The sequence below is a fragment of the Rhinolophus sinicus genome, chromosome 18, assembly GCF_057876585.1.
Source record: "Rhinolophus sinicus isolate RSI-liver-muscle chromosome 18, RSI-T2T, whole genome shotgun sequence".
In the NCBI taxonomy this organism is placed as follows: domain Eukaryota; kingdom Metazoa; phylum Chordata; class Mammalia; order Chiroptera; family Rhinolophidae; genus Rhinolophus; species Rhinolophus sinicus.
In genome coordinates this window covers 1122555-1148036 of record NC_142518.1, presented here as the reverse complement: position 1 = coordinate 1148036, position 25482 = coordinate 1122555, and the positions used below count along the sequence as shown (strand labels likewise).

At 48.2% G+C, this 25482-nt stretch overlaps 1 protein-coding gene across 6 annotated transcripts in view; it reads right to left on the bottom strand.

Moving 5' to 3' along the window:
- Positions 1–22391, bottom strand: part of GYG2 (glycogenin 2) — a 34539-nt gene extending 12148 nt beyond the window's left edge. For 2 of the 6 annotated variants that reach the window (XM_074324244.2, XM_074324249.2), the window contains exons 1-8: positions 22166–22385; positions 21476–21609; positions 18097–18238; positions 14686–14860; positions 12532–12694; positions 11035–11161; positions 9068–9290; positions 7230–7436 (exon numbers count right to left, since the gene is read on the bottom strand). In XM_074324244.2, the coding sequence (XP_074180345.2) occupies positions 7230–7436; positions 9068–9290; positions 11035–11161; positions 12532–12694; positions 14686–14860; positions 18097–18238; positions 21476–21482 (1044 nt within the window). In that variant the 5' untranslated portion in view covers positions 21483–21609; positions 22166–22385. Of the gene's footprint in view, positions 1–2595; positions 5810–7229; positions 7437–9067; positions 9291–11034; positions 11162–12531; positions 12695–14685; positions 14861–18096; positions 18239–21475; positions 21610–21894; positions 21915–22165 lie in introns of those variants that run through there. The other 4 variants (XM_074324248.2, XM_074324243.2, XM_074324245.2 and 1 more) reach the window with 4 other exon arrangements.
- Between the last annotated feature and the right edge of the window lie 3091 nt (positions 22392–25482).

The following is a 25482-nucleotide window of genomic DNA, read 5'->3' as shown; positions in this document are numbered from 1 at the left end:
GGACTGGGCAAAACCAGCTCTATGAAACTTCCTGCCAGAAAAAAAGGAAAAACAAAAAAGAAAAGAAAAGAAAAGAAAAGAAAAAAGAAAAGAAAAAGAAATGCTTTCTGGATTATGATGATAATATAATTCAGACTTCAAATTCTCTCTGCCATTTTTCCATGACACAATTTCTTGCATGCACTCAAAAATTAACTAACGTACAGAAAGATGAGACCACATGAGTGAAAATAAAGAGGAAACAAAATCAAGCCACAAACATTTGTGGTCTGTGCCCCATAAATCACACGAAACCCAGCTATGTGATTTATGGGGCACACACTATAAATTGTAAAAAGGGACAAGTTGGAGAGTTTCAATGGAGTAGTGAACCCCTCCCCTTAAAAACGTGTTTATTTGAACTGAAAATACAATAATTGAAATGAAGTGTTCAGGAAGTGGGTTCAACAACTGAATAGACACAATCAAAGAGCAGATCACTTAACTGGAAGATAGCCCAGTAGACTGAAGCATGGAGAGAAAGCTGGGAGGAAAATACAGAGAAGAACCATGATATAGGGGACACGGTGAAAAGTCCTGCTATACATGTGATTAAAAACACAAAAGAACAGGGGAATGGGAGGAGGATGCGAGAGAGACATAGAGACAGAGAGAGAGAATGGGCAGAAAGAATACAGTTGCAAGAAATGCTACCAACTCCAACTAAGGTAAACACAAAAAACTATATAATAATCCCACAGCTATAATTATAAAACTGGTAAGAACCAAAGCCCAAGAGAAACATTTTAAAAGCACTAAGAGCAAAAAGACGTATTATTTCGAAGTGTACCCTGTTTCCCAGAAATAAGACCTAACTGGACAACCAGCCCTACTGCGTCCTTTGGAGCAAAAATTAATATAAGACCTAGTATTATATTATATTATATATATTATATATTACATTACATTATATTATATTATATAAGACCTGGTATTAGATTAGATTAGATTAGATTAGATTAGATTAGATTAGATTAGATTAGATTAGATTAGATCCAGTCTTATATTATAGTAAAATAAGACCGGGTCTTATATTAATTTTTCCTCCAAAAGATGCATTAGAGCTGATTGTCTGGTTAGGTCTTATTCTCGGGGAAACACGGTATAAACATAAGATTGGAAGATGAATTCTCAGAGAAATAATGGAAATCAGATTATACCATTACAGTGCTGTTGTAAAATAATCACCACGTAAGAATTCTATACCCAGTGAAATATCGTCCAAGATGAAGGTAAAATGAAGGCACGTTCAGGCACACAAACGGAGGGAATCCTTCGGCATTAGGTGTGAACTAGAGTAAATAATAAAGGGAATTCTATGAGAAGAAGAAAATTATTACTGACAGAAAACATGAAAAAAGGAATAAAATTCAGATGACATTCTACAGGTAAATGAAGTCTGATCTTATAAAACAGCTATAGAATTAAAATACACAACAGCACACAATGTGGGAGTGAGATGGATACCAATAAAAGCTTTCTGGATTCTGCTGTCATCAGGAAGTGGCAAAGTACCGAATTTATTACAATATATTGAGCTAAAAATGAAAATTGGACTCTCCAGATAAATATTTAAAAATAATCAAAGTACTACAAGACTGACATGTCAATACGAGGCCTGACAATGAAGTTCACGACCTCATCCTAGAAAAAGTGCTACATCCCTCACTGCTGAATATCACTATGGTCACCTTCCAAGGACTCCCCTTGGGAAGCTGTGCACTGATGCGAGCGCCTAGTCCACCCTTCAAAGCAATGTTGGAACTCTTTTTCTGGAATGGCCATCAGAGCTGTCGTCATATTACCCTTGATGTGCTGACTGTCATCACAATGTCTTCCTTTCCATATTTCCTTTATCTTCGGGTAAAGAAAGAAGTCATTGGGGGCCAGATAAGGTGAGTAGGGAGGGTGTTCCAATACAGTTATTTGTTTACTGGCTAAAATCTCCCTCACAGACAGTGCCGTGTGAGCTGGTGCATTGTCGTGATGCAAGAGCCATGAATTGTTGGGGAAACGTTCATCTCCTCTAACTTTTTCACGCAGCCTTTGCAACGCTTCCAAATAGTAAACTTCGTTAACTGTTTGTCCAGTTGGTAGATATTCATAATGAATAATCCCTCTGATATCAAAAAAGTTTAGCAACATTGTTGCAACAAGTTCGCGAACTTAGTTGTCAGACCTTGTAGAGGCTAAAACAGAATAACTGAAAATACATGATTCATCCAAAAGAAGATTAGAAAAGAGAGAAAAAGGTCCTTGAAACCAGTGTAATGAGTAGCAGACCAAGAGACAGACTTAAGCGTAAATATACCGGTAATTACATTAAATGTCAACAAACTACCCACATTAAAAGCCAAAATGTGCTTTACTAAACAGAAAAACAAAACCCCATTCAAAGTTTCTTAAAGAGTTACACCCTCTTACACGTAAGAACTCAGAAAGGTTGATAGGAAACATATGGAACAAGATATACCATATAAACAGTAACCAAAACAAAGCTTTAAGACAATAAACTTTAGTAGAAACATTTTGTAACAATAAGACCAGTCTGTGAAAGACATATAGTAACTTTCAACAGTGTTTTGCTTACAGCTTTGTTGAAGTATAATTTGATACTGTAAGGTGACCGTAACTGAATTGTACCATTTGGAGAATTCTGACACACGCATACCTGTGTGAACCCATCACCACCATCAAGATAGGAAACACATCCGTCACCCCTAAAAATTTCCTCAATCGTTTCTCCCTCTTCTCCCCCATCACGGCCAAGGAAACACTCACCTTGTCATCACGGTAGATTATTTTACATTTTCTATAATTTTATGTAAATAGAATCATACAGTCATCGACTGTATGTAAATAGACTCATACAATTCATTTTAAGAAATTAACTAGTGTTTCCCTTAGATATGATGTGATTATATATGCAGAACCTAGACAGAATCTTAGAATTATTAACATGCAAAAATTGAGCAAAGTCACCAGATCCAAAACGCCACCGTACCGAGAGCAAACAGCAAGAAAATTACATTTTTAAATGACGCGATTTACAACAACCTCAGAAACCATCAGAAATGAGGAATAAGCCCTAATAAAAGATATACAAGAGCTCCTATCAAAAAATTAACATTATTGGGAGAAATTAAGAGACCTAAATGTAGAAATGTATGAAATTCATGGATTCGAAGACTCAATACTTGGGAGATATTAATCCTCGTACAACTGATCTATAAAGCCAATGCAATCCTAGCCAAAATGCCACAAGATTTCTTTGTTCCAAGACGATCCTAACATTCTTATGGAAACTTAAAGGGGCTACAAGAGGCAGGGGAAGAAGACCGAATTTGAAAGACGTGTACGACTCATAAGGAGACTCATTTGAAAGTCACAGTAACCCTCGCACTGTTATTGGTGCCAAAATTTAAAAAGAAAAGGAACAGAGAATCCGAAAATAGACCCACCCACTTACGGACACCTGACTGATGGCCTAGGAAAGATGAGAAAGCAGCAGGAAATAACAATTTTGTCATAAACCACGGTAAGTTAACTATGGGTCCCCGCGTAACAACAATGGAAGTTGACGCCAAACTTATCCCAGAATACAGATTTCAGGTGGATTCCAGACTTACAGGGGAAAGGTAGGGACAATAAAACTGCTGGAAAACATCCAAGGTGATTATGTTCGTGACCTTGGTTTAGAGACAGGTTTCCTAAACAGTGCACAAAACGTACCACTCGTAAAGGAAACAGTCGTTAATTTAAAAAAAAAAAAAAGCACAAGGAGACATCGCACGTGCTCTGTGGTCTGTTTTCGGATTCTCTAGTCCTGTGTTTTATTTTTCTCCCTTTACATTGACCTTGGAATGTTATCGTACTTCCCCAGGTACTGTAACCACGAAGCAACCGGGGACCTCCATACCCTTCCAGGGTCTTATAATATAATATAATATAACATAATATAATATAATACAATATAATATAATGCTGGGTCTTATATAAATTTTTGCTCCAAAAGACACATTAGAGCTGATTGTCTGGCTAGGTCTTATTTTTGGAGAGACAAGGCAGACACAGGGAAAGAAAACACCCCGGTTCCTAGCAGTGCTATGTGTGCCAGCCCAATCTGTGAAGGGTCCGTCCACAGAAGATTCAGTCCACACACAGTGTCTTCGGACCATTCAGTGACATGCAACCCACGAGAACAAATGGGCTACGGATTCTTCCAGCAAGATGGATGGGTCTCACAAACACCTCAAGCGAAAGAGGCCAGACTCATACCCACAGACCAGGGGATTTCATTTCTAAGGAGCTGAAAAGCACACAGACAAGTGAGCCACAGCTGTGAGAGTCAGGATAGCATTTCCTGGTGACTGAGAGCAGCCAGGGGTCCTCTGGTGGGGAGGGGGACTTTCTGGGTCTGGATGCTGGCTTTCGGGTGTTTTTCTTTTTCACTCTGCGAAGATTCATCAAGATATATACTTACTAGGCGTGCCCTGGTTTGCATGTATGTAATTGTTCAACAGGTTTTATGAAAAATAAGATGTACTTTGAACAAAAGTTTAAAAAAAAAAGAATAACTTAAAAAAAAATTTTTTAAATGAAGGGTTTTTTTTTTCCTTTTTTGGGGGGGGGAGGGGACTGGCTTCCAGCTCCCCAAAATAAAGAACCCAGAGCCAGTAATTTAACAAGTGGCCAATAGGTGGCAGTGATGGTACATAATTCATTGCAGAGCAGCCCTGGAGTGTGAGATACTGAAATCCACCGCAGATTCCGTAAAAGCAATCCCCCTGTTAAGAACGTGTCATGACCTCACTGGTTTTGAGAGACCCGTGCTCATGATGAAGTAGCCAAGAGATAGAGATTTTTGTTCACGTCCATCATCCCAACCCATTATTGACAGACGGTAGAAGGCGAAGGTGGGACAGAGGGGAGGTGGGGATAAAGGGTGGGATGGTTGGTAAAGCCGACACTCCCAGATCCTTTTTCTTGGTTTTATTCCACTTATTCCAACAAGGTTTTAAATACCTGTGTTCTGGGCTGTAAACAGGCCATCCCAGGTGTTTGGGGCTGAGTCTAGGTTTACTTATTTAAATGGCACTGGTTCTGCCTGCTGCCTTTCCCCAACAGCTGCCCAGATCGGGATCCATCTCCTCTCGTCATGGGAAATGTTTCAGAGGAGCTCACAGGACGCTGTCCCGAGTGCCTTCAGGTCCCAGGCGTCCATCTGGACCCAGAGAAATGAGCCGCACCCGGTGTTGGGAGCCCAGGTCCCCCCTTCTTTCCCTGGAACCCTCACAGACATTACCCTGCCGTCATTAAACATTTCGGGAGACAGTCCCCTGCTTTCTTCCACTGAAGGACTGGCCCGCTGTGTCTGCATGCCCCAGGGATTCTCTCTGCCCTGAGACTTTAATATTTACTGAAGCTCCGTCTATCTTGGAAAGGGGTTTTCAGAGGGATCCTTGTAGAATCGCACGGTCTGCTCCACATTCATGCAAATGCCGGTTTTTCTTAAAAACCCAGTTGCAGGTGTGCTGGCTCCTGGCGGCAGAAGCCGGAGCGTTTCTGGCCACAACATATCACTGTGAGCTCACACGTTGCTCACGTTCCCGGACCTCGTAGATGGCCTGTATTTATAACTCCCACGCGGCTCTTTGTGGGGCCAGATCCAGGCTCGGGAGAGCAGCGTTCGTCGGAGGAAAGAACAATGAGGAAAAGCTGCTTTGCTATGACCTCCATCTTCACCAGGCGAAGTTGAGGGTCTTCTCACCTTGTTTGGGTTGGGGGGAAATCACACCTCAAAAGTTACTAATGCAGGAAGCTGCCGGGAAAACATTTCTTCCACGTTACAGGGCATGGCAGGGTACCTACCACAGACACATTTGCTAACGTGCAAACGGTGGTTTATAATCAACGGGAACCAGCTCTCCCAAAGGCATGGGAAAGGCGCCAAAAACATGTGGATTTTCCTCAATGCAGCCTCCAGCTCTATGCCTGGGCTAAGAGATAACAATTCTAGTGACAAACTAAGGGACCCACAGTGCGTTTCAACGTGACCGTTTGACAGAACAAATCTTTACACAGTGGACATTCATCCAGGATGAAGAAATGTCAGCCTCCTCACATGTTGTTTTGTTTTCGTGCCGCAAATAAGGTGAGCTTTTTATTTCTCTTCTCCAAGGGAAAATTGTGCAGGTCCAGCCTCCACCGAAATGGGCAGATGGGTCAATGCTAATCTACACAAGTCATATCAAGCTGGGGGTTGTGCTGACAACAGCTGTCAGAATGCACAGCCGCGTGTCCTGAAAGTTGTGGGGCCCCCCTGCCTCCCCAATACCCAGGTGAGACTCACCACCCGTTCTCAACGTGGGCATGAGTTTCCTGTAACAAACAACCACCAACTGGGTGGCTGAAAACACTACAGACTGATTAGGTCATCGTTCTGGACATGAGAAGACCAAGCTGGGACTCGCAGGGCTGCAACCCAGGTGGAGGCAGCGTGGGTTCCTTCAGGAGGCCCCGGCCAGCACAAGACACATTCTCTGGCCTTCCCTAGCTCCCAGGGGCCACCCGCACGCCTGGGCTCGCGACCCCTTCCTGCTCCTTTCAGGCCAGCAGCCTCTTCCCATCACAGCCTGCATGTGTGACCTCTGCTTCTTCTGTCCCCTCCTTACTGCCTCATGGAATGTCCATCTGGCCCCCCTCACAAGGACCCTTGCAAGGACACCAAGCCACGCTGGATAAACCCGGAGCGTCTCCCCATCTCATGGCCCTTAATTTTTTTATAATTTATATTTCAGCCGCAGTTGGCATACAACATTATATTTGTTTCAGGGGTTCGACACGGTGGTGACACATCTCTATCCTTTATGAAGCGCCCCCCCCCACCCTGATAGAGTGTCCTTAACTGAATCACACCTCAAACAAAGTCCTTATGTCCACATTCGGTGACATTTACAGGTTCTGGGACGCAGACATTGTGGGGGCGGCTATTACTGGGTCGACCACAACGTGTAACGGCACCGTGATATAAATAAATGCAGGACCCCCGATGCCAGGAGAGGCTGAAGACGGGCACCTGACCTCCATGCCCCCCTCCCCGGGACCCCAAGAGGCAGGCTCCTGCTCAACATCACAGGGGAGCCGACGTCTGATCGCCCATCACACCTGTGTGGACTGCAGGTACTTACGTCTTCCAAACGGCCTCTTCCAGGTGAGGGTGGCGTCCCATCCACGACCACAGTCGGCTCCAAAGGGTCCTCGGCATTCCAAGACTGGCTGGACCCCGTCGCTGAATTTGCACACAGCTCCCTGGCACCAGGCACTGAATGTGCACACTGCCCCTCGGCACTGTGAGCTGAATTTGCACACGGCACGCCCACGCCACGGAGACAAGCCTACACACAAAAACGGACACACTGAGTCAGTCCTCACTACATCTTTGCAAGCCTCTGGCTGCCCTTGGGGCCCCAGCACCCGTCCCATCCTCTGTGTGGCCAGTGCTTTCCACCCCAACCATCTGTATTTGTCAAATGTAAGCTCACTGAATGAATGCCACATGGATTTGTGAAACTGGTCCCAAGAACCAGTAAATGTCATGAGCAGGCCGTGCACAGAGCCAGGAGCTCTGAAAACAAGAGCGAGGGGTCCCATACCCCGTGGCCAACACAGGGAACCCCAGGGCTCCTGGTGACACGACAACTCATGGAGTGACCTGTGATAAAACAGACAGGGTGACAAGTGGTCCTTGAGAAAGCTGCAGCCTCTGGTGAGAAGGGCCACCCAGCACACGCTTCCGACACGGCCGCCAGGGTGTTATTTCTCAGAACCAGTGGATTCTGACTCTTAATTTCTTTCCTACACAATGTGATGCCCACACGCTCCCCACGGGAAACTCAGTGTCAGCGCCGTGCACACGAACAAAGGGACACTCGTGTCAAAGGATCAGAGAAAAGCTCAGTCATCCCTGAAGAGCAGCCCCGAGCACCACCAAACAGAAACCACAGTCCGCGCTAAAATACGGACTTTTTCCCCATTTCCCAAGCAATGCATTTTTAACCCCAATGTATCGGCAAAGGGCTCCTTAAAAACTGCTCAAGAAATAGTTCCCTGGGACCTAATGCCAGAAGGTCTTTTGCAGGGAAAACGTATGCCGATTGCATCGAGGGCACACATGTCACGAGTCAGAGCACGTACGCTTATGATTCCATTTTTCTAAAAAAAATGAAACTGGTGTCAGTCGACCATTTTTAAAAACCCTCTTCGGAAGCCTTGCTCCACTGCAGTGTCACGTGATGATTTAAAGTGGAAAATGTGTCCTCAAACGACAGGGTAACCTGTCATTGTCACCACTTATCTGCGAGTGGCTTTCCCTGAGGGCGGCTCATTTAAATAATTTAGATTTTTGCATTATTTATGCATCCGCTCTCGATGATCATAGCAACACTTCCGCTTGCCAAACAGTCACTGTTTTGAGCCACCAAAAAAAAATAATAAAAATACATATATACACACACATATGGTCACCTGTCTCTTCACCCTCCTTCATGAAATACAATATGTGGAAACAGAAGGGGTGGTATTTGCAGAAAATATACTCAGTGTTGTTCGTGAAGAGCTTATCTCCGTTTTTAACTCTTGCTTTTTTTTTTTTTAATTTTAATGCAAGTGCAGTTGGCATGAAATATTATGTTCGTTTCAGGTGTCCAACATACGGGATCCATCGTTAGGTAACGTAGAATGTGATCACCACGATAGGTTGTAGTACCCAGCTGTCCCCGTGGGAAACTGTGATGATATAATTGACTCTATTCTCAATTCCTGGTTTATTTGTCTTCTTAATGTTTAAAGTATAGTCCGCAGACAATATTATGTTAGTCTCAGGTGTACGACAGAGTGAATCGACATTTATACTATAACTTAGGGTGCGATCACCACAATACGTCCAGTACCCATCTGTCACCGTGTGACGCTGTGACATTATTAACTCATTTTCAACTTTCAACTTCCAAGGGATTCTCCCTCTTACCGTGTGTCCTGGGAACGTGCTTTCGTCCTCGCCGTGGACGCTTCCGTAAAGAGGCAGGATGCTTTGGTGGTAGATGGCCCACCAGAGGTTCAGGAAGGACGCCTGTTGCTCGGGGACTAAGCCGGAGCCCTCCTTTGAAACTGAGCCCGTCTGGGGATTGTAGGTGTAGTCCCACGGCTTTGTGGACCCCAGAAAGTGGACCACCTTCGCACTGGAGCCGAACCTGAGACGGAAACACGAAGGATTCTGTTCCCAACTTGGAAGTGACGAGACACACACAGAAAGAAAGCAGCCGACAGCCGTGAGACGCGTCCAAGATAGCAGCACGTGACTACGTATGTGTCCCGTGGGTGACTGACCGTCACGGAATTACCGCTAGGTTCATTTACACCCATTTTGCATAAAGAAAATTAAAAAAAGAAAGAAATCAATGGTGTCTAGTACCCCGACACTATACATCGTTATTACAACATTACTGACTGTATTTCCTATGACTATTTTGTAACTACCGATTTGTACTTCTTAACCCCTTCCTCTTTTTCACCCACTAGACTAATCGGGGGGATCACTTTGTACAATGTCTAACCACTACGCTGTACACCTGAAACTAACATAAAATAATATTGAACGTCCACTATAGTTGAAAAAGAAAAAAGAAAGTCAGAACTAAAGCAAATGCAGCCAGCCCCTAACAGGACGTTAGTGAGGGAGGCATTTTTAGATACAGAGGTTTCCAATTACCACTCGAAAAGAAAAGAGAAAAAAAAGAAAAATCAATGTTGGGAGTATTTCATACTTTCTATAGACCAAGAAACATAACCATTGTATTGGGTTTATCCCTAAAACAGGAAAAATAAATCAAGAGACTTATAAAAACTGCCCATATGAGAGTCCAAATCATCTCCTTAAAAAAACAGGGACAAAAAAAAAAGAAAAAGAAAAACACCTTTTATAATTGCAGCGAACACAGCTGCAAACCAGCAAACTGACTTCTTTTCAAGATTGCGAATTTTCCCCTCTCAGCTTTTCAAATTTTTTTCCATTATCGCCTCTCCCGTCACCCAGGAAACTTTTCAGACATATTTTTGCCCCCAGGGTCGCCTTCCCACGAAGGTTTAACATCATATTGGCACCGTGGACCAATGCTCCGTATGTGCTTTACATATTAAAAAGGATATGTTTTCACTCCCCAAGAACCCATTTCTGCCTCCTTAGGGGCAACGCGGCCCCTGTTAAACAAAATGCATGCTTGAGGCTTATTCATTTCTACATTCTCCCCAGGTTTCGTTTTCATTTATAACAATGTCGCCCATAGCGTATCGCAAATATTTTGGTTCCAGGACCTCTTGACATTCTTAGAAATCACCGAGGACCAAGACCTTTGTGGGTGTGGATTCTATCTACACACACTGACTGCCCCAGAAAATGGAAACTGAAACATTCGAAAATGCATTTGTTCATTCATCAAAATGCAACTGACCCACCAGACGTCAACATGAATTTAGTAAGGTGATCGTGTAATATTAATAAACATCGATGGTAGAATTATGAAAAAAATAACTGTAGTTTCAAAAAGAGTGTAAAAACAGTGACATTGACCACGCTAAGAGGAGACAGCTGGTTTCTATATGCACTGCCCTGCTTTTCCACATCGTATCGTTTCTGTAAAGTCTCCCTGCGTGCTTAGGAAAATATGAGAGTGAATGTGGAAAATAACATCTTAGAATTATGTCCAGTCGTTGTGACCTCACAGCCGCTTACGGAGCTGGGGGAACCCCTCAGGGGCGACACTTTGGGAACCACCATCTTTATGCCCAGCTGCCTTGAGCCTCTATAATGTAAAGCAATACACAAGCAGGGGGGTGACCTATTTTTCCTTTCTTTCTCCCGAAATGCCAAAGGCTGATACAGCTGCTGAGTGACAGGGTGCTGCGTGGCGGCAGGACGGAGCACGGTACAGCACTTACTGTTTGAAGGCAGGGCTGTAGGTGTACGCCGCGTTACTGCTCAAATTATAGGTGAAAGGCAAGTGCTTGTGGATGTCTGCCGTCGCCCAGCTGCTGAAGAAACTATTCAGGAGGCCTTGATCTGCCCCTGCACGGGTAAGAAACACCCCCAGAGGTTAAGAACGTATGGGGGAAGACCCTAAAAGAACACAAGGTGGGCTGCAAGGGTGTGACGTAAACACGTCCCTGCATTCCAGGTGACTCATTACATTTCTTTGCTCCGCCCGCTAACACAGGACTGTTGTCTCAAACGGAGACGTTAGTTAACACCATTGGTTTCCATCAGTTACCATTAGCGAATACCATTCACCAATTACCATTTATGGTAATGTCATGAATTACTCTGATACCATTTATGGTAATGCCATGAATTAATACCATTAACTAATACATGAATACCACAGCGTTAATTTAAGAAGTGCATATGCTTTCTAAAATTGACCACCGTTGATAACCTAAACGGTTAATAGTAAAATCTCCTGCTGTCTCCAAAGTTCTCCGCTCCCCCTCAATGAATTCTTCGTCACAGTGACACTGCTTTGCCCACCATTTTTGCCGGCTTCCTCAATTGCTCGTCCTTACCAAGAGGCAATTCTTCAGCGATCCAGTATGTTCTTTGACGTTACAAAAATTCTACAAATTTTTCCCATGTATTAACGCTCGTTTGGTCAAATATTTGGCTTCTGGTTGGTGCACTTTCATTCTACCGTGTTTCCCCGAAAATAAGACCTAGCCGGGCAATCAGCTCCAATGCATGTTTTGGAGCAAAAATTAATATAAGACCCCGTCTTATTTTACTATAATATAAGACCCGGTCTAATAATATAATATAATATAATATAATATAATATATAATATAATATAATATAATATAATATAATATAATATAATATAATATAATATAATACCGGGTCTTATCTTACTATAAGACCGGGTCTTATATTAATTTTTGCTCTAAAGACGCATTAGAGCTGATTGCCCGGCTAGGTCTTATTTTCGGGGAAATACCGTATGTCAGGGGTTGGACAACTTAGGTCTATGTCTGTTTGGGTAAATAAAGTTTTACAGGGACACAGCCACTTTAAGTCTCATCAATGCTGCTTTCATGCGACACCTCGCAGGGTTAAATATACGCAACAGACATAACAAGGCCCACGATACTAAAACATGGATTGCCGGGCCCTGGAGAGAAAGGTTTGCCTGCCCCTTCTGCATGACAAGGCTTGTCGTCCAGTATTTATGCTACTGGTCATTCTTTCTAACCACAGAAGGTGTCCTCAGTGGTTCTCTCTGTTGCGTATCTACTCACCAGCGTCTTCATTTATTGCGATCACCCTGCCTGGCTTTACTCCTTGATCCCTACCTTGCAGTGATTTCAAAGCTGCCATTCACAGACACGGGGGCGTGGGGGTGAGCCAAGGGCACGGGTACACAAAGCTTCAGTGTCCCGTCACCTACCGTCAAAGCTGCCGTGGTCGGTGGCGTGCTGCAGCAAGAGGCTATGCGTCTCCAGAGAAGGCTGGAAGACGAACACCCCGCTGTTGAAGCAATCGGGCCAGCCGGGATCCGGGGCCGCGGAGAACTCGCCCCTCTCGAAGAGGTCATCGATATTGGACAGCACCTGGGGAAACAGAACACGGGGTACCTGCACCAACACTCCTCTGACTCCCGGGGACGCAAGTGAGAAATCCGGGAGGGGCCAGGCCATGTTCAGAGGCTGCAAACCGGTACCCAGTTTTTTGGGTGACTCTTTTCTCTTAGACTTGGACAGTCACGTGCCACAGGACGACGTCTTGGTCAAGAATGACGGCGTATGTGATGAGGGTCCCATAAGATGATAATGGAGCTGAAAAGTTCCGATCACGTAATGACATTGTAGCCGTCGTGAAGACCTAGCCATTGTAACATTGTATCGTGTGTGTGTGTGGGGGGGGCGCTGTGTAAACAAACCTACCGTCCTGCCAGGCGCGTAACAGTCTGGCACATACAGTACGTCATACATGATAATGTTACTGGTTTACATATACGTGTTACTGTGCTATATATAATATATATGCTACTGTTTTATATATGTGTGTTACCGTACTGTATATATAGTAATGTGTTACTGATTTATATATACATGTTACTATACTATATATAATATATATGTTACTGACTTACATCTACAGGTTATGTACTATATATAGTATATATGCTACTGGTTTATATATGTGTTACTATACTATATATATACGTGTTACTGGTTTATATATACACATTATACAATATATATATGTTACTGATTTATATATACATGTTACTATACTACACATAGTATATTTGTTACTGGTTTATGTATACGTGTTACTATACTATATATAGTATATATGCTACTGGTTTATATATGAGTTACTATGCTATATAGATACATGTCACTGGTTTATATCTACACATTTATATCTACTATACATAGTATATATGTTACTGGTTTATATCTACATGTTACTATACTGTACTTTTTATCATTCTTTTAGCGTGTACCCTTTCTACGTACTGAAAAACAAAGGTCTGCTGCAAACAGTGTGCCGTGCTCCGCCGGCAGCAGCCTCACCCATCTCGTGTTTACCGCGTCTTCCAGTTGCATCATTTCCCCTTGGGCTTGGTTTAACCTCATGTCGTTTTGTGCAGCCGCGTGCTGTACAGGCGTGTGCCTGGGGACTGCAGGCTGCATCACACAGCCCAGGGGCACAGCAGGCTGCAGCATCCAGGTGTGTGCAAGTGCAAAATCGCCTAACCACACGTTTGTCAGAATGTGTCCCCGTCGCTAAGTGACACATGACTGTATTCAAAAGAGGAGTGTGCGAGTAGCATTGCTCTCCAGTTTATGTCAAGCGATCGAAGTAACACCACCTCTGAAACTCAGTTGTTTCCTCAAGGTTCTCAAGACCCCCCGTGGAACTGTCCTAACCACACACCTTCTTCCATCCAGCAAACGTGATCACTACAGCTATGGAGACCCAGGAATGCAGACGTGTGCAGGTCAATACAGTGTCATCGGTTGCCTTTGAAAACCTGACAACTAAACACAGTCCCCTCCACCACCTGTTGGCTTTCCACACTGAGTTGTGCTTGGGGAAAACAGAAACACAACATTACTCTGAAAGGCCAGTGTTCTTCCCTTCCTTTCCTCTTCCTACATGGCTGCTTTTGCACAAGCAAGACAATCCAGAACGCACCTCCGACCCTCCAACGTCAGTTAACCTTTCGACTTTCCAGCGGCTGTGTCTGTGAGCACCCAGCATGGGGTCCTGCCCCGCAGGTCACACCCCCAAATGTAATTACTCTACTTTGTGTAGATGAAATGACGTCACTATAAACCCCTCTTAGGGAAGGAATGTGACTTCAAATCCCTCAGTGTCCTCTGAGGGGGTCTAGGTATGTCCTGGTATAGTCGCTAGGTGTGTCCTATTTGATTGTGACCGGCCGAACGTGGACATTGGCGACAGATACGCGTCACCTGTGGGAACCCACGCACAGGTGCCAGCAGCCTGCTGCAGGAGGCAGAGGCACAGCGTCTGAGGGGCTCCCGATTGCATGCAGCATCTCGCCTCACCGACCCGCTGTACTCACCAGGGTGTCTGCATCCAGGAAGACACACTTGCTGTAATGGGTGAGGGTCCAGCAGTGAAGCTTGGTGAGGGTGACTCCAAGTTCCGGTCTTTTCAGAAATGCCAGGTGGATGTAATCTGCACTGTCTATCAGATTCACCTCGATTACCTCGTCAAACACCCTCGACAGGATAACCCTGGGGAGATACGTGCCAAATGCAGGACAACAGATTGCACACAGGAGACGTCCGTTCAGGAGGACACCCCCTTTGCTGCTCACATGCATGGAACCCAGAAGGGTCCACACTCCCGGCACATGCACGGCCGTCTTCATATAAGGCTCTGTGGTCTCCCATGGAGGTCTCAGAGCTTTGCACACGTTTCACGTGTGCTCCATCGTTATGCCAACTCAAAACACATGACCGACGGATGGAGGGGTCTTACATATTTTGCTGCGACAGACAGATATATCCGAATGACTATATCCAAAATATTTACACATAAAAATACTGTCATTTACATACAAAGCAGCTCAAATTGTTATTGTTCAATGCACAAAATTGTCAAAATATCCACTTTTTGCTTTTTGTGGATTTCTGACACGTTTTAGGAAAAAAACAACTTGAAGTCAATTAACACAGCAAAAGAGTTAAGACGCACGGATTCAGGCGAGCTCTTAGGAAGGTAATTCCTTTTGCAAAACGCATGGGCAGGGAGGACTGAGGACTGACCAGTGAAAGACCAACCAGCATTCACGACAGTCTCTATCTGTGTCGACTTTCTGCATTCAAACCCCACACTGCTGGCTGCGTACAGGTTTAGACTCAACTCTACCTTTTATCAAAATAAAATCTGCCTCTGTTCCACTGATTGATTGATTCATTGGTTTAGCTTAAATTCTATTGCATCATAGCCTAGCCTATGTCCCGAAGACAGAAAATTAAGGAAGTGCTAAAAAAAAAATTTTTTTTTTAATTTTATAAAAAAGGCTGGTTTGCACGTCAAAAGGATACAGGGAGCCAATCAGGAGACGCTCCCAACAGCCAACGCCGAAAGAATTTAAGCAGCAAAATAAATCACAAATACCCAAAGGGTAAAATGAATATTCACAGATCAATGCTGGTATCATAATTGAGCAAGTAAGTACACGGGACAGAAGGAGCAGCTGTTCCTCACATAAGGTGTCCAAGTCATAAACGTAGAAGGAATGAGGGGAGACAGAAAATCACACCACAGTAATACCTGTTCGAGACAAGAGTCAGGGGGTTGCTAGACGCAACGGGTAAAGGTTTTGAGGAGAAACGGCATATTTTCATAGTCTCACAGTATCTCCCCCCAAGACATTTATCAGTTAAAAAGAGAAAAAACCACAACTGTCCTGTGGAGAAACCCCATAGCTAGCACCTTATCCAAGGGACCAAGGTTACTATCCGTAATCGCAAGACATCGTGACGTTACCTATGCCCTGATACGATGCACTGAGAAAGAATCATCACTTCCGAGGATTTTTTTTTCCCACCAAAAATGCTTAACCTTAATCCAATGATGAGAACACACTGGACAAACCCAAGCTGGAAGGTCGTCTATGAAACAATTGACCACTACTGTCCAAAAATATCAAGGTCATGACATCGTAAGGCGAGAGGAAGGAATTGTCATAGACGGCAGGAGACGACTAAATAGTGTGAAATCCCGGATTCGATGGTGGGACAGAATCATATTAATACCATTGCCTCCCTTTATTTTCAAGAGTTTCTGCTGTTACCTAAGCTGCCTCCTGTGCACGTATAGTACACAGCGTTACTCATTTCTTGAGCACCGTTTCTTCTATGCGACTTGTTCTTTCTTAGATGCACATTTCATTTTGCTTGAGTACATCCTCAAGTAACTTTTTTCTCCAAGGTCTTGAGCACTATAATGTTTGAGCTTTTGCATATTTGAAACAGTGTCATTTTTGCTTTCAAATTACACTCGTTGGGCTGCATACAGAAATCTCATTTCAAGATTATTCTGCCCCAGAACTTTGAGATATCGACGACCTCAACCAGGTCGACAGTGAAATGCATTTAGGACGCGTCCTTCATTCTTGATGCTCTGAAACGCTACCCCTTCGTATCAACATTTCAACTTTAGTTATTCATGTCGTCTAAACCGAGGTCCCTTCGGTCCCCTGGGAGCATCCAGAAGAAATGACTGGTCTCCTGAGGGAACGATCGCCATTCTCGGTAACCGCGCGTCTCTGCCAACGGGAGGCTCCCCACCCAAGGCTGTGACTGACTCGCTGTCCTTCTGTGGAACGCTGAGGGTTTGGGGTCTGTCCACGTCACTGAATCTCAGGAGGGTATCCCCTGTGACCCGGTCACCTCAAACCTGCCTGGCGATTTCAAGCCAAGCCATGCCGAGCGAGACACTGAATCGGGTCACCCACGAGCACCCTGCTTTCCCCAGGACAGAGGTCATGGACCCGTCAGGGCAGGAACCCTCTTCTCCCTCTGTGCTCACCTCCCAGCCCTTCCCTCTACGGACGCTGTATCTCCTGCCTTGTGAAATGACCACGTGCCAACAGGGAGTCCCACTTAGCGTGGGCTTCTGCTGTGCCCCCGTTCCCCCCACACTGGGGTCTCCCGTCTCCTTTCTCACACCCTCAAACCCAGTCTCAATGACCACTGACCCCAGGACAACATACGATATGACGTCACAGGTAGCAGGTGGCGGAGTGCAGCTCTGAGTGAGTGACTTGTAAGGAGCTCACAGGAGCGCCATGTAAGAGCTGGCCACTGGCAGTGCCATCAGGCTGTCCCAGGAGTCCCACCTCTTGGGACGCAGGGAACCTGGGCGGCATGCCAACTCTGCTCTGTGTCACCTAACACGTGCACAGCCAGCCTCCTGGTGGTTGCAACTCCTTTCTGTGACTTCCCCACGTCCAGCCTGGCCTTTTCAGGGCCATCAAGAGACACACTAGACGTGAAGAACAGGACAGCCCTGCACGGCCACCCAGAAATACCTGTACACGTGGTGACAGGGAGAAATCCGACAGGAAGACGTCTCCTCACCAGGAAGTGGATCCTTGCCCACACACCCGAAGGCTCTACGGACCCAAATGTCAGGTGACACCTTTCGGGCTTAAATCCTTCGCGTAGCTCACGACCGTTGCCTTTCAAAGTCTCCTCCCCCCGAAACCGACTCGTGTGTCTCCGTGGCGGACACAACGAGCGTTATCCAGACACACTGTATCATCTGTAACAGTGACCGCTCACATCACAGAATCCCTCCGTGAGCAATGAGCTGAGGGCCCTTTACAAGCGTCACACGCCCACCATAACTGTCGGTGGTCCAGGCCCGTGAACAAGTCCCGAAACCACCGAGAGCCCCGGGGAGCTTGCTGCTCCAGGGGGAGGGACCCGCGGGGCACAGGTGCGTCTCCGGGTCTTACCTGAGCAGGCTGGACACCTGCAGAGTGACCAGCACCACGAGCTTCCTGGTCGCCCTCTGGTTCCGCAGGGACTGGCCCAGGACCAGGGCCCCCTGGCAGTACATGTCATTGGTGGCCAGTGTCACAAACGCCTGGTCAGACACTGCGGGGAGGAACACAAACACCAGCGTTACGCTCCGAGCGGATCTGAAGGGATGATGGGGTGACGGTCACCCCTGTTCCTAAGCTGCCCAACTCGGATGGAGTAACTCCTGGTGTTCACACACGAGCACGGGGGACAGTTCACGTCCGTCCTTTCACTTAAACACACACACCACACACACAGGTGCAAGAAAACCCCAGACAGGAGGCTGAGCCAACCAGCGCACGACCAAAATGTCCTGATGCTACAACACGGCAAACACACACAGCTACGGCCCCCCCTTTTGTTCTGCACTCGAGTTTCAAAACCACACCCCAAATATTTGAATCGTAGGTGAAAACACACCAAAAGGCGGAAGGAACCGTCAGATTATCTGAGTTACCATCAGGAAGCCCACCCCGCTCAAACGTTCTCTGTGAAGAAGCGGCCGAACCCCTTCGACTCTGCACAAACCAGCTGGAATAACTTCAGCTCGAGGACCTAATGGATCCAAGGTCGTGGGAGAAGGAAAATCCACTGTTTCATCCACCACAATGTTCTCAGTTTCCTCATGTCTCAACAGGAGAGGACGAAACTCCGCAAGCAGGTCCAATATACGGCCACTTAAAATCGGACTGAGTAGGGAGGGCATCAGCTTTGACAGGGAGTGTTCAACAGCTTCATTCCTGGGCCCCCAAGAGCTGGTTGCCAGGGGAAAGACCATGCATAAAGCGGCCCAGCCCTGGGACAGGCCACAGGGCTGTCTGCAGAAATTAAAATGCCCAGCACGCAGCCCGTGGCCAGAACACACAGACCTCACTTCTCCAGAGGCACACCCCCTCCAGGGCCCATGCCCCCCACCACGGGGAAGCACTGCGAGCCAGGCCCACAGACGGGCTAAATATAACATGACACGGGGGGCCGCACGCCTGTCTCCCTTGGGGCGTCAGCCTTGACCTTTACATTCCACAGGGGTAAATTCCCAAACATGCTTTTTCCAACAGCTGCCTGTCTACATGTTGGTGCTGGGTCGTTGTTTTCCCCTTGAATTAAGAAGTTATGAGAATTCCTGGTACCTCCACTGTGAGTTGAGTATTATGAATAGTAAACTTCAGAATCAAGCCTGCAGCTCAAAAGATATCTACTATCATCTGCCCGTCTATCATCTATCTATCTATCTACCATCTATCTATCTATCTATCTATCTATCTATCTATCTGTCTGTCTGTCTGTCTGTCTGTCTGTCTGTCTATCTATCATCAATCTATTATCCATCCATCTTCTATCTATCCATCTACCTCCCACCTACCTCATCTATCTATCCATCCATCCATCTATTATCCATTCATCCATCATCTATCAATCATCTAAATATCTATCTATGGGTAGTTTACCTTAAACTGGCTTAAAACAACATGGTGTCTGCTTTCCAGGACATGGCGGTATTCCCAGAAACAGGGGGAACAAAATAACAGTCTATGGAAAGGTGAGGAGTGTAGTTTTGCCATGAAGAGTTTGAGGGGTGGGGCGACATCCAGGTGGAGATGTCCCAGAAGGAGTCCCGGATGAGAACAAAAGTGGGGGGGGGGGTCCTCAGGAGAGCTCATGGTCACAAGAACAAACCACCCAGGGCCCAGAACAGACCACCCTGCTGACGGCCGGCCATCCAGAAAAGAGGATGGTGCAGCCAAATTATCCTGCGTCAAGGTACTGGGTGGAATCCAGAAGAAATGACAAAGGGATCAAAAATTGGTCCCTGCAAGTCCTGGTTCTGCCGCTCCTGATAAGGACATAAATGGAACGGTGACAATGAATGAGGGTCAGGGGCTGAATTGTGATGTGTCCGTCCAGAATTCAATGGTTGGAGCCCTGACCCCCAAGACCTCAGAATGAGACTGTACTTGGAGATGGGGGGGGGGGTCTTTACAAAGCTGCATAAGATAAAACGAGGCAGAGTGGGAAATTGTAAAGAGCGCTTGCCACTGGACTAAACACGGGTCAAAAAAAAAAAAAAGATATTTTCGCAAAACCGAGTCCAGCCTGAAGACGGCGGTGGCTGACACTTGTAAAACACATCTGGGAGAAATGTTTGTTTCTGTTCCTTGCCTGTCCTGCACTCAACGCGTCTTCCAGCCACCCCACCCGCCGAAATAACACACTAGCTGCCTCTTCTCCCGTCCCCGGTACTCAAAGCTGTTTTTGTTCCCTGCAAACTGCTGAATCCCCACATGGGGTCTCCTAGCACGTTCCAGGGCTGATGGAAATGTGTCTGGATATCTGGGCTTGAATGCTGCCATTATATGGGGCCTACCAGCTTTGGGGAAATGTGGTTTTTCATTCTAGAGAGCTCCAACCGCCCGGTGGAACAGAGAGCTTTCTCTGCTTCGGCTCGGAGCAGAGTCTGCTCAGGAATACAGCCCTTTCCGCCCCAACAGGTCCCCTTTCTAAGGTGGGAGAGGATGAAAACAGCACGGAAGCCGCTGGCAGATGTATCAAATCGCTGCTCTGAATAAAAAGCAACCTGTTTTTTTTTCGTTTGTTTGTTTTTTTAATGTACTCATGAATGATTAGATCCGGTCTGGCCCAAGAGGGGGACGTCCCTTAAGGAGGCAAACAGGGCACGCATCTCTTTCATGGGTTGGTGCAACCATTCCATGGCCATATATCCACAGCTCTGGAGCCAACTGTCCAAGTCGCATGTCCACAAAACCCAGGGACAGGCACACGGGAAAGATTTTGAGCCCATGGGGACCAGGCTTTGCCCCAGATCCAAGCCAGGCTGCCCCCCATCACAAGCCTGCTGCCCTGCTTCCGGATGGACCCCAAACCTTTATTGGGGTAACTAGTTATGCCTGACGTCTGAACTCGGGAGGACCCCAAGGCACTGTCTTCCCAGAGTTTTAGGGGCACGAATCTCTTTCCGTCTGTCTCCAGTCAGTGAGAATGTGGGGCGGTTCAAAGCCGTGGCCAAGAAAGGAACCCACTGAAATCCCCAGGGCTGCTTTTTACAGCAGGAAAATTGATGAGATCTTAACGCCCCCTTCCAGCTGCTGACACACCTCATCTCCGACTGCACCTGGCGAGGCCAGCCGCCTCCAGCCCCCTCCAGCCCCGGGCGACACTGGAGAGGCAGACAATGAGAGATGAGGGATTGGGGTGATCTTGGGGTAAAGCAGGGGTCTCCCCTAGTGCAGACTAAGCTCAGCTGGGCCGCAGGAACAGAGGCGGACCCAAAGGGCCTTTCCCTCTCCGACTCACCCGGCATGGTCCAAGGCTCCGCGCGCGGTGGGCAGCGAGGGGCCGTGCGCCTGGGTGCGGTGGGTGGGCTCTCAGGCCTCCAGCCGGGCCTAGCAGAATCGTGGTCTCCAGAGAACCCGCGCAGAGTTCCAGGCCTGCGGACAACACCCGCGGCTGCAGGCCAGCCCAGTGCCCACTACTCTCTCGGTGTCACCTGGGCTCCGCGGAACCGCGGCCCCCTCCACGACCCCTGCCCCCTACGCCACCTCCTCCGCGCTCGGGGACAGCCTGAGGCTTCCTGCCAGGCTCCGCTCGCCCCCTGCCCACACCAGACTCACCTGCGACTGCGCTGCGCCCTGGTCACCCCCGAGCCCCTCACCTCATTCCTCCCGGCCCCAGCACCCCGGCGTCATCAGCGACCCCGCCGCGCCCAGCACTACCTCCTGGCTCCAAAGTAGTCTCTCCCCCCTGCTAGGCTCCCCCGGGTCCTCCGCGGCCCGCTGCGCCCCACTGCGCCCCGCCCCTCCTCTGCGCTCCTGGCGGCCTGGGCCCCCACCCTGGCCCAGCGCCCGCGGGGTACCGCCTCCCGCTCGGTTCCACCTCTGCGACCCCCACCCCCGCACCGCGCCCCTCCTCCGCACTCGGGCAGCCTCTACGACCCCCTCTCCCGGGTCCCCAGCCGCGCCCGAGCGGCCTCCACGCCCCCCGCACCCGTGCGCCCCCGGCACCTCCTGCGCGCTCCGGCAGCCTCTGGCCCTGGCCAGCGCAGGGAGGCCCCGCGGCCCGCGCCCGGCGATTGGCCGCTCGCCGGAAGCGGGTCCCGCCTCCGCCCAGCCCCGCGGGACCGGGTCTCCACCGCAGCGCTGCCGCCCGGTCCGCCGCTCCCGCGCGCCGCCTGGTGCCGGGCTCCCGCCGCCTGGCCCCGGAGAGAGCCGGGAAGGGGACTTGGCTGCCGGACATTCCGCGCCCCGCCCCTGCCCCTCGCACCCCCCTCCCGGCTGAACCCACGAGTCTGTGGTTGTTCGGTTTGGACATTTAACCTTTCCCCAGCCTGCCCTAAAGTAAATGTTTGCAAAGGCCTCCAGGGCCTGGCCTGGAGGCCCCGCTGGAAACCTTTCACCTGGGACCCAGCAGGACGCGCGCGATCTGATTGCAAGTAGAGTGAGCGAAGGCAAGAGGAACGCGTGCGTGCGTGCGTGCGTGGATGCAGGAAGGCATGAGTGAGTGAACGCAGGGGAGAATAAACGCAAATAAATAAAGGCTCTGCGGCGCCTGGGCTGGTGAATGCATGCCTGACTCAACGACTGTATGACTGGGAAATAAATGCACGAGTGACGATGCGGGAGGGAGTGCATGCATGCGTGACTGAACGAATGAAGGACGGAACCACTGCATGAGGGAGTGAGTCCCTGCGGGCACTAATGAGAGAATGGATGCGTAAATAAATGCACGCGTCAGTGAGAGGAATGAATAAATAAATGTGCGACCACATGCATGACTGAAGGAGAACGAATACATGACGTGTGAATCCACGCATGTATGCGTGCTAAAATGGATCCAGATGAAAATCAGCCCCCCCGAGTCTTTTGCATGCATGCCGCTCCTGACTCTGAAAAGCCCCAGTTCTGGAGATAAGTGGCCTGTGAGGGTCCCTGTACTCATGCCGGATCTAGCTCAGGGTCCCCAAGACCCAAGCCACAGGGCTCTGTCTGGGAAGGCTCCGGGGCCCAGCCATTCCTGGGGGCAGTGGTGCAGTTGGGTGGAAGCCCTCATCGCAGCCAGTCGCAGGGGAGCAGGCAGGATGACAGCCTGAGTTGGTAGCCGCCACGATTTGTCCTGAGAAGTCCCATGGCATTGCGTGGACTGTCCCAATTGTCAAACGTGGGTAAGTAGCTCAATCTGCAGTCCAGAGCTGGACGGGCCATGGAGGTCTGCTGCTCAGCTGTGCCTCCTGGGACTGCCAGTTTGCAGCCTCCAGCTGCACACGTGTGCAATTGAAAGTCCATGGAGAAGAAGGAGCAAAGACGTGGGTACCCAGGGACGCTGCTCTGGACGGCTGGGCCTCTGGGACACTCACGTGGAAGGGACAGAAGAAGCACGCCAGGTAGGAGTTCATGCTGCCTGCCCAGCAGGGAACACGTGAGCCATGGCGAGTGGTGGAGGGAGACAGGACTCAACCCGATGGGCCTTCTGGTCCTGAGGCAGGAGGCAACCCTTGCCTGCTGCCAGGAAGGTGTAAAAACCCGTGGGCGATTGTTTCAGGAAGTTGTTCGTCTCTGTGGACCAACCTGATCCCACAGGCTGTCATTGTCCTGCGGGATCGAATGTCGGGGGATCAATATCCACACAGAGATTCAACATTCCTGTTATGCAGCAAGTGAACACCGGGCTTCCTGCTCTGCAAATGTCCCCTGGGGGCCAGGGGGAAGAATGCCACAAGGGGTCACGTCCCCACTAAACCAGCCAAGTGCCCCAGCAGGTTTGCCCCATGTCGCTTCTACCTCATGAGTGCAAAACACCAACATAGTTTTTAAAAGAAAAACAAGGTCTTTGTGTGATTATGAAAATGATTTGGACCTGCCCGCCCCACCCCCACCCCGCCCTAGGAGGGTTCCACATCTCCCACTTTGAGAACCAGCACATTGAAGGTCCAAGAAGTGACACCAGAGGCTTTGTTTTATTTCATTTTTATGTGTCTTTTGGTTTTCAAGATTAACATTAGATCTTTAAAGAGCAAAAATAAAAAATTTTTAAATGTACAATGTTCATAAAACTAAAACACCAATCAGAATGTGCGGCAGAGGGAGAAAAGCGATTTAGAAACAGCCGAGAGGGCATCGCGAATGCTAAAGCTCGCGAGGAACGGGTGTGGTGGGTCCTACCGTGTTTCCCCGAAAATAAAACCTAGCCAGACCATCAGCTCTAATGCGTCTTTCAGAGCAAAACTTAACATAAGACCCGGTCTTACTTTACTATAAGACCAGGTATAACATAACTTATAATATAACATAATGTAATGTAATATAATATTATACCGGGTGTTATATAATATAACATAATAGTAGCTGTTCTCCAACACCTGTCAGACTGGGAAAGTTGTCTGGGTCCCCCAGCGCACGGTTTTGCTGGATTTCCGCTGATGATAAGCTCAGGACCCCAGTGGGAATAGGGGCAGGGCTTTGCATGTGGAAAAGCATCCGGCTCAGTTGCTTTGGAGAAAACGGGGCTTCCACACATGACGAGGGGGAGAGACAGAGCAGGAGGGGTGTCCCAGATTCTCTCTACACCTGTCCATACAGACAGCAGCCTTGATAGCTACCGATCAGCTTGGGGGGGGGGGGGGGGCGGGAATACCTGCGGTGCTTTGAGCTCCACGTCCCAGCGGGACTCAGAGCTGTTAAGAAATGGCGTCCAGGTGTCTAGAAGTGGGCGCAGCCTTCTGGGGAGCGGTGAGATGTCAGCAGGGTTCATCGAGGCCCTTAAAGCCTCCTGGAAACACGTGCAGCCTCTGAACCATGTGGGAAGCGTCAGGCTCTCAGAAATACCCAGGGGAGATGCCTGTGCTGTGGCGTCTGGTTTTCAACCCCCTCCCAGCCAACCGGAAAGGGGACAAACGTCGTGAGGTGGGAAGAGTCCGTTCTGATCTGAGCCCTGCTCAGCCCCCCACAGCTGCTCGCTCCTAGAGGAAAGTGGTGTTTCCTGCGTCTGTGCTTGTGTCATCGTTGGCTCCAGTATTTGCCTAATGCCCCCATGCATGCTTGCCACTGTGGGGTCATTCCGTGTGGCCTCTCACTGCTCTGGTGAGCAAACTGGGGTGCTGTGATCCTGTGTGTCATGTGCCATGGCCCCCCCTATGGGGAATGGGTCCTAGGACAGTGTCCCGACAACAAGCAATCCATTTAAAAATGTCTCAGACAGCTCTTGCCTCCTTTCCTGAGGCTGGGAGTGGGGTTCCCAACTGGTCCCCTGTCCACAGATTAGAAGTGACCCACCAGCAGTATTTCTACCAGGACACTAGTGACGTTCAG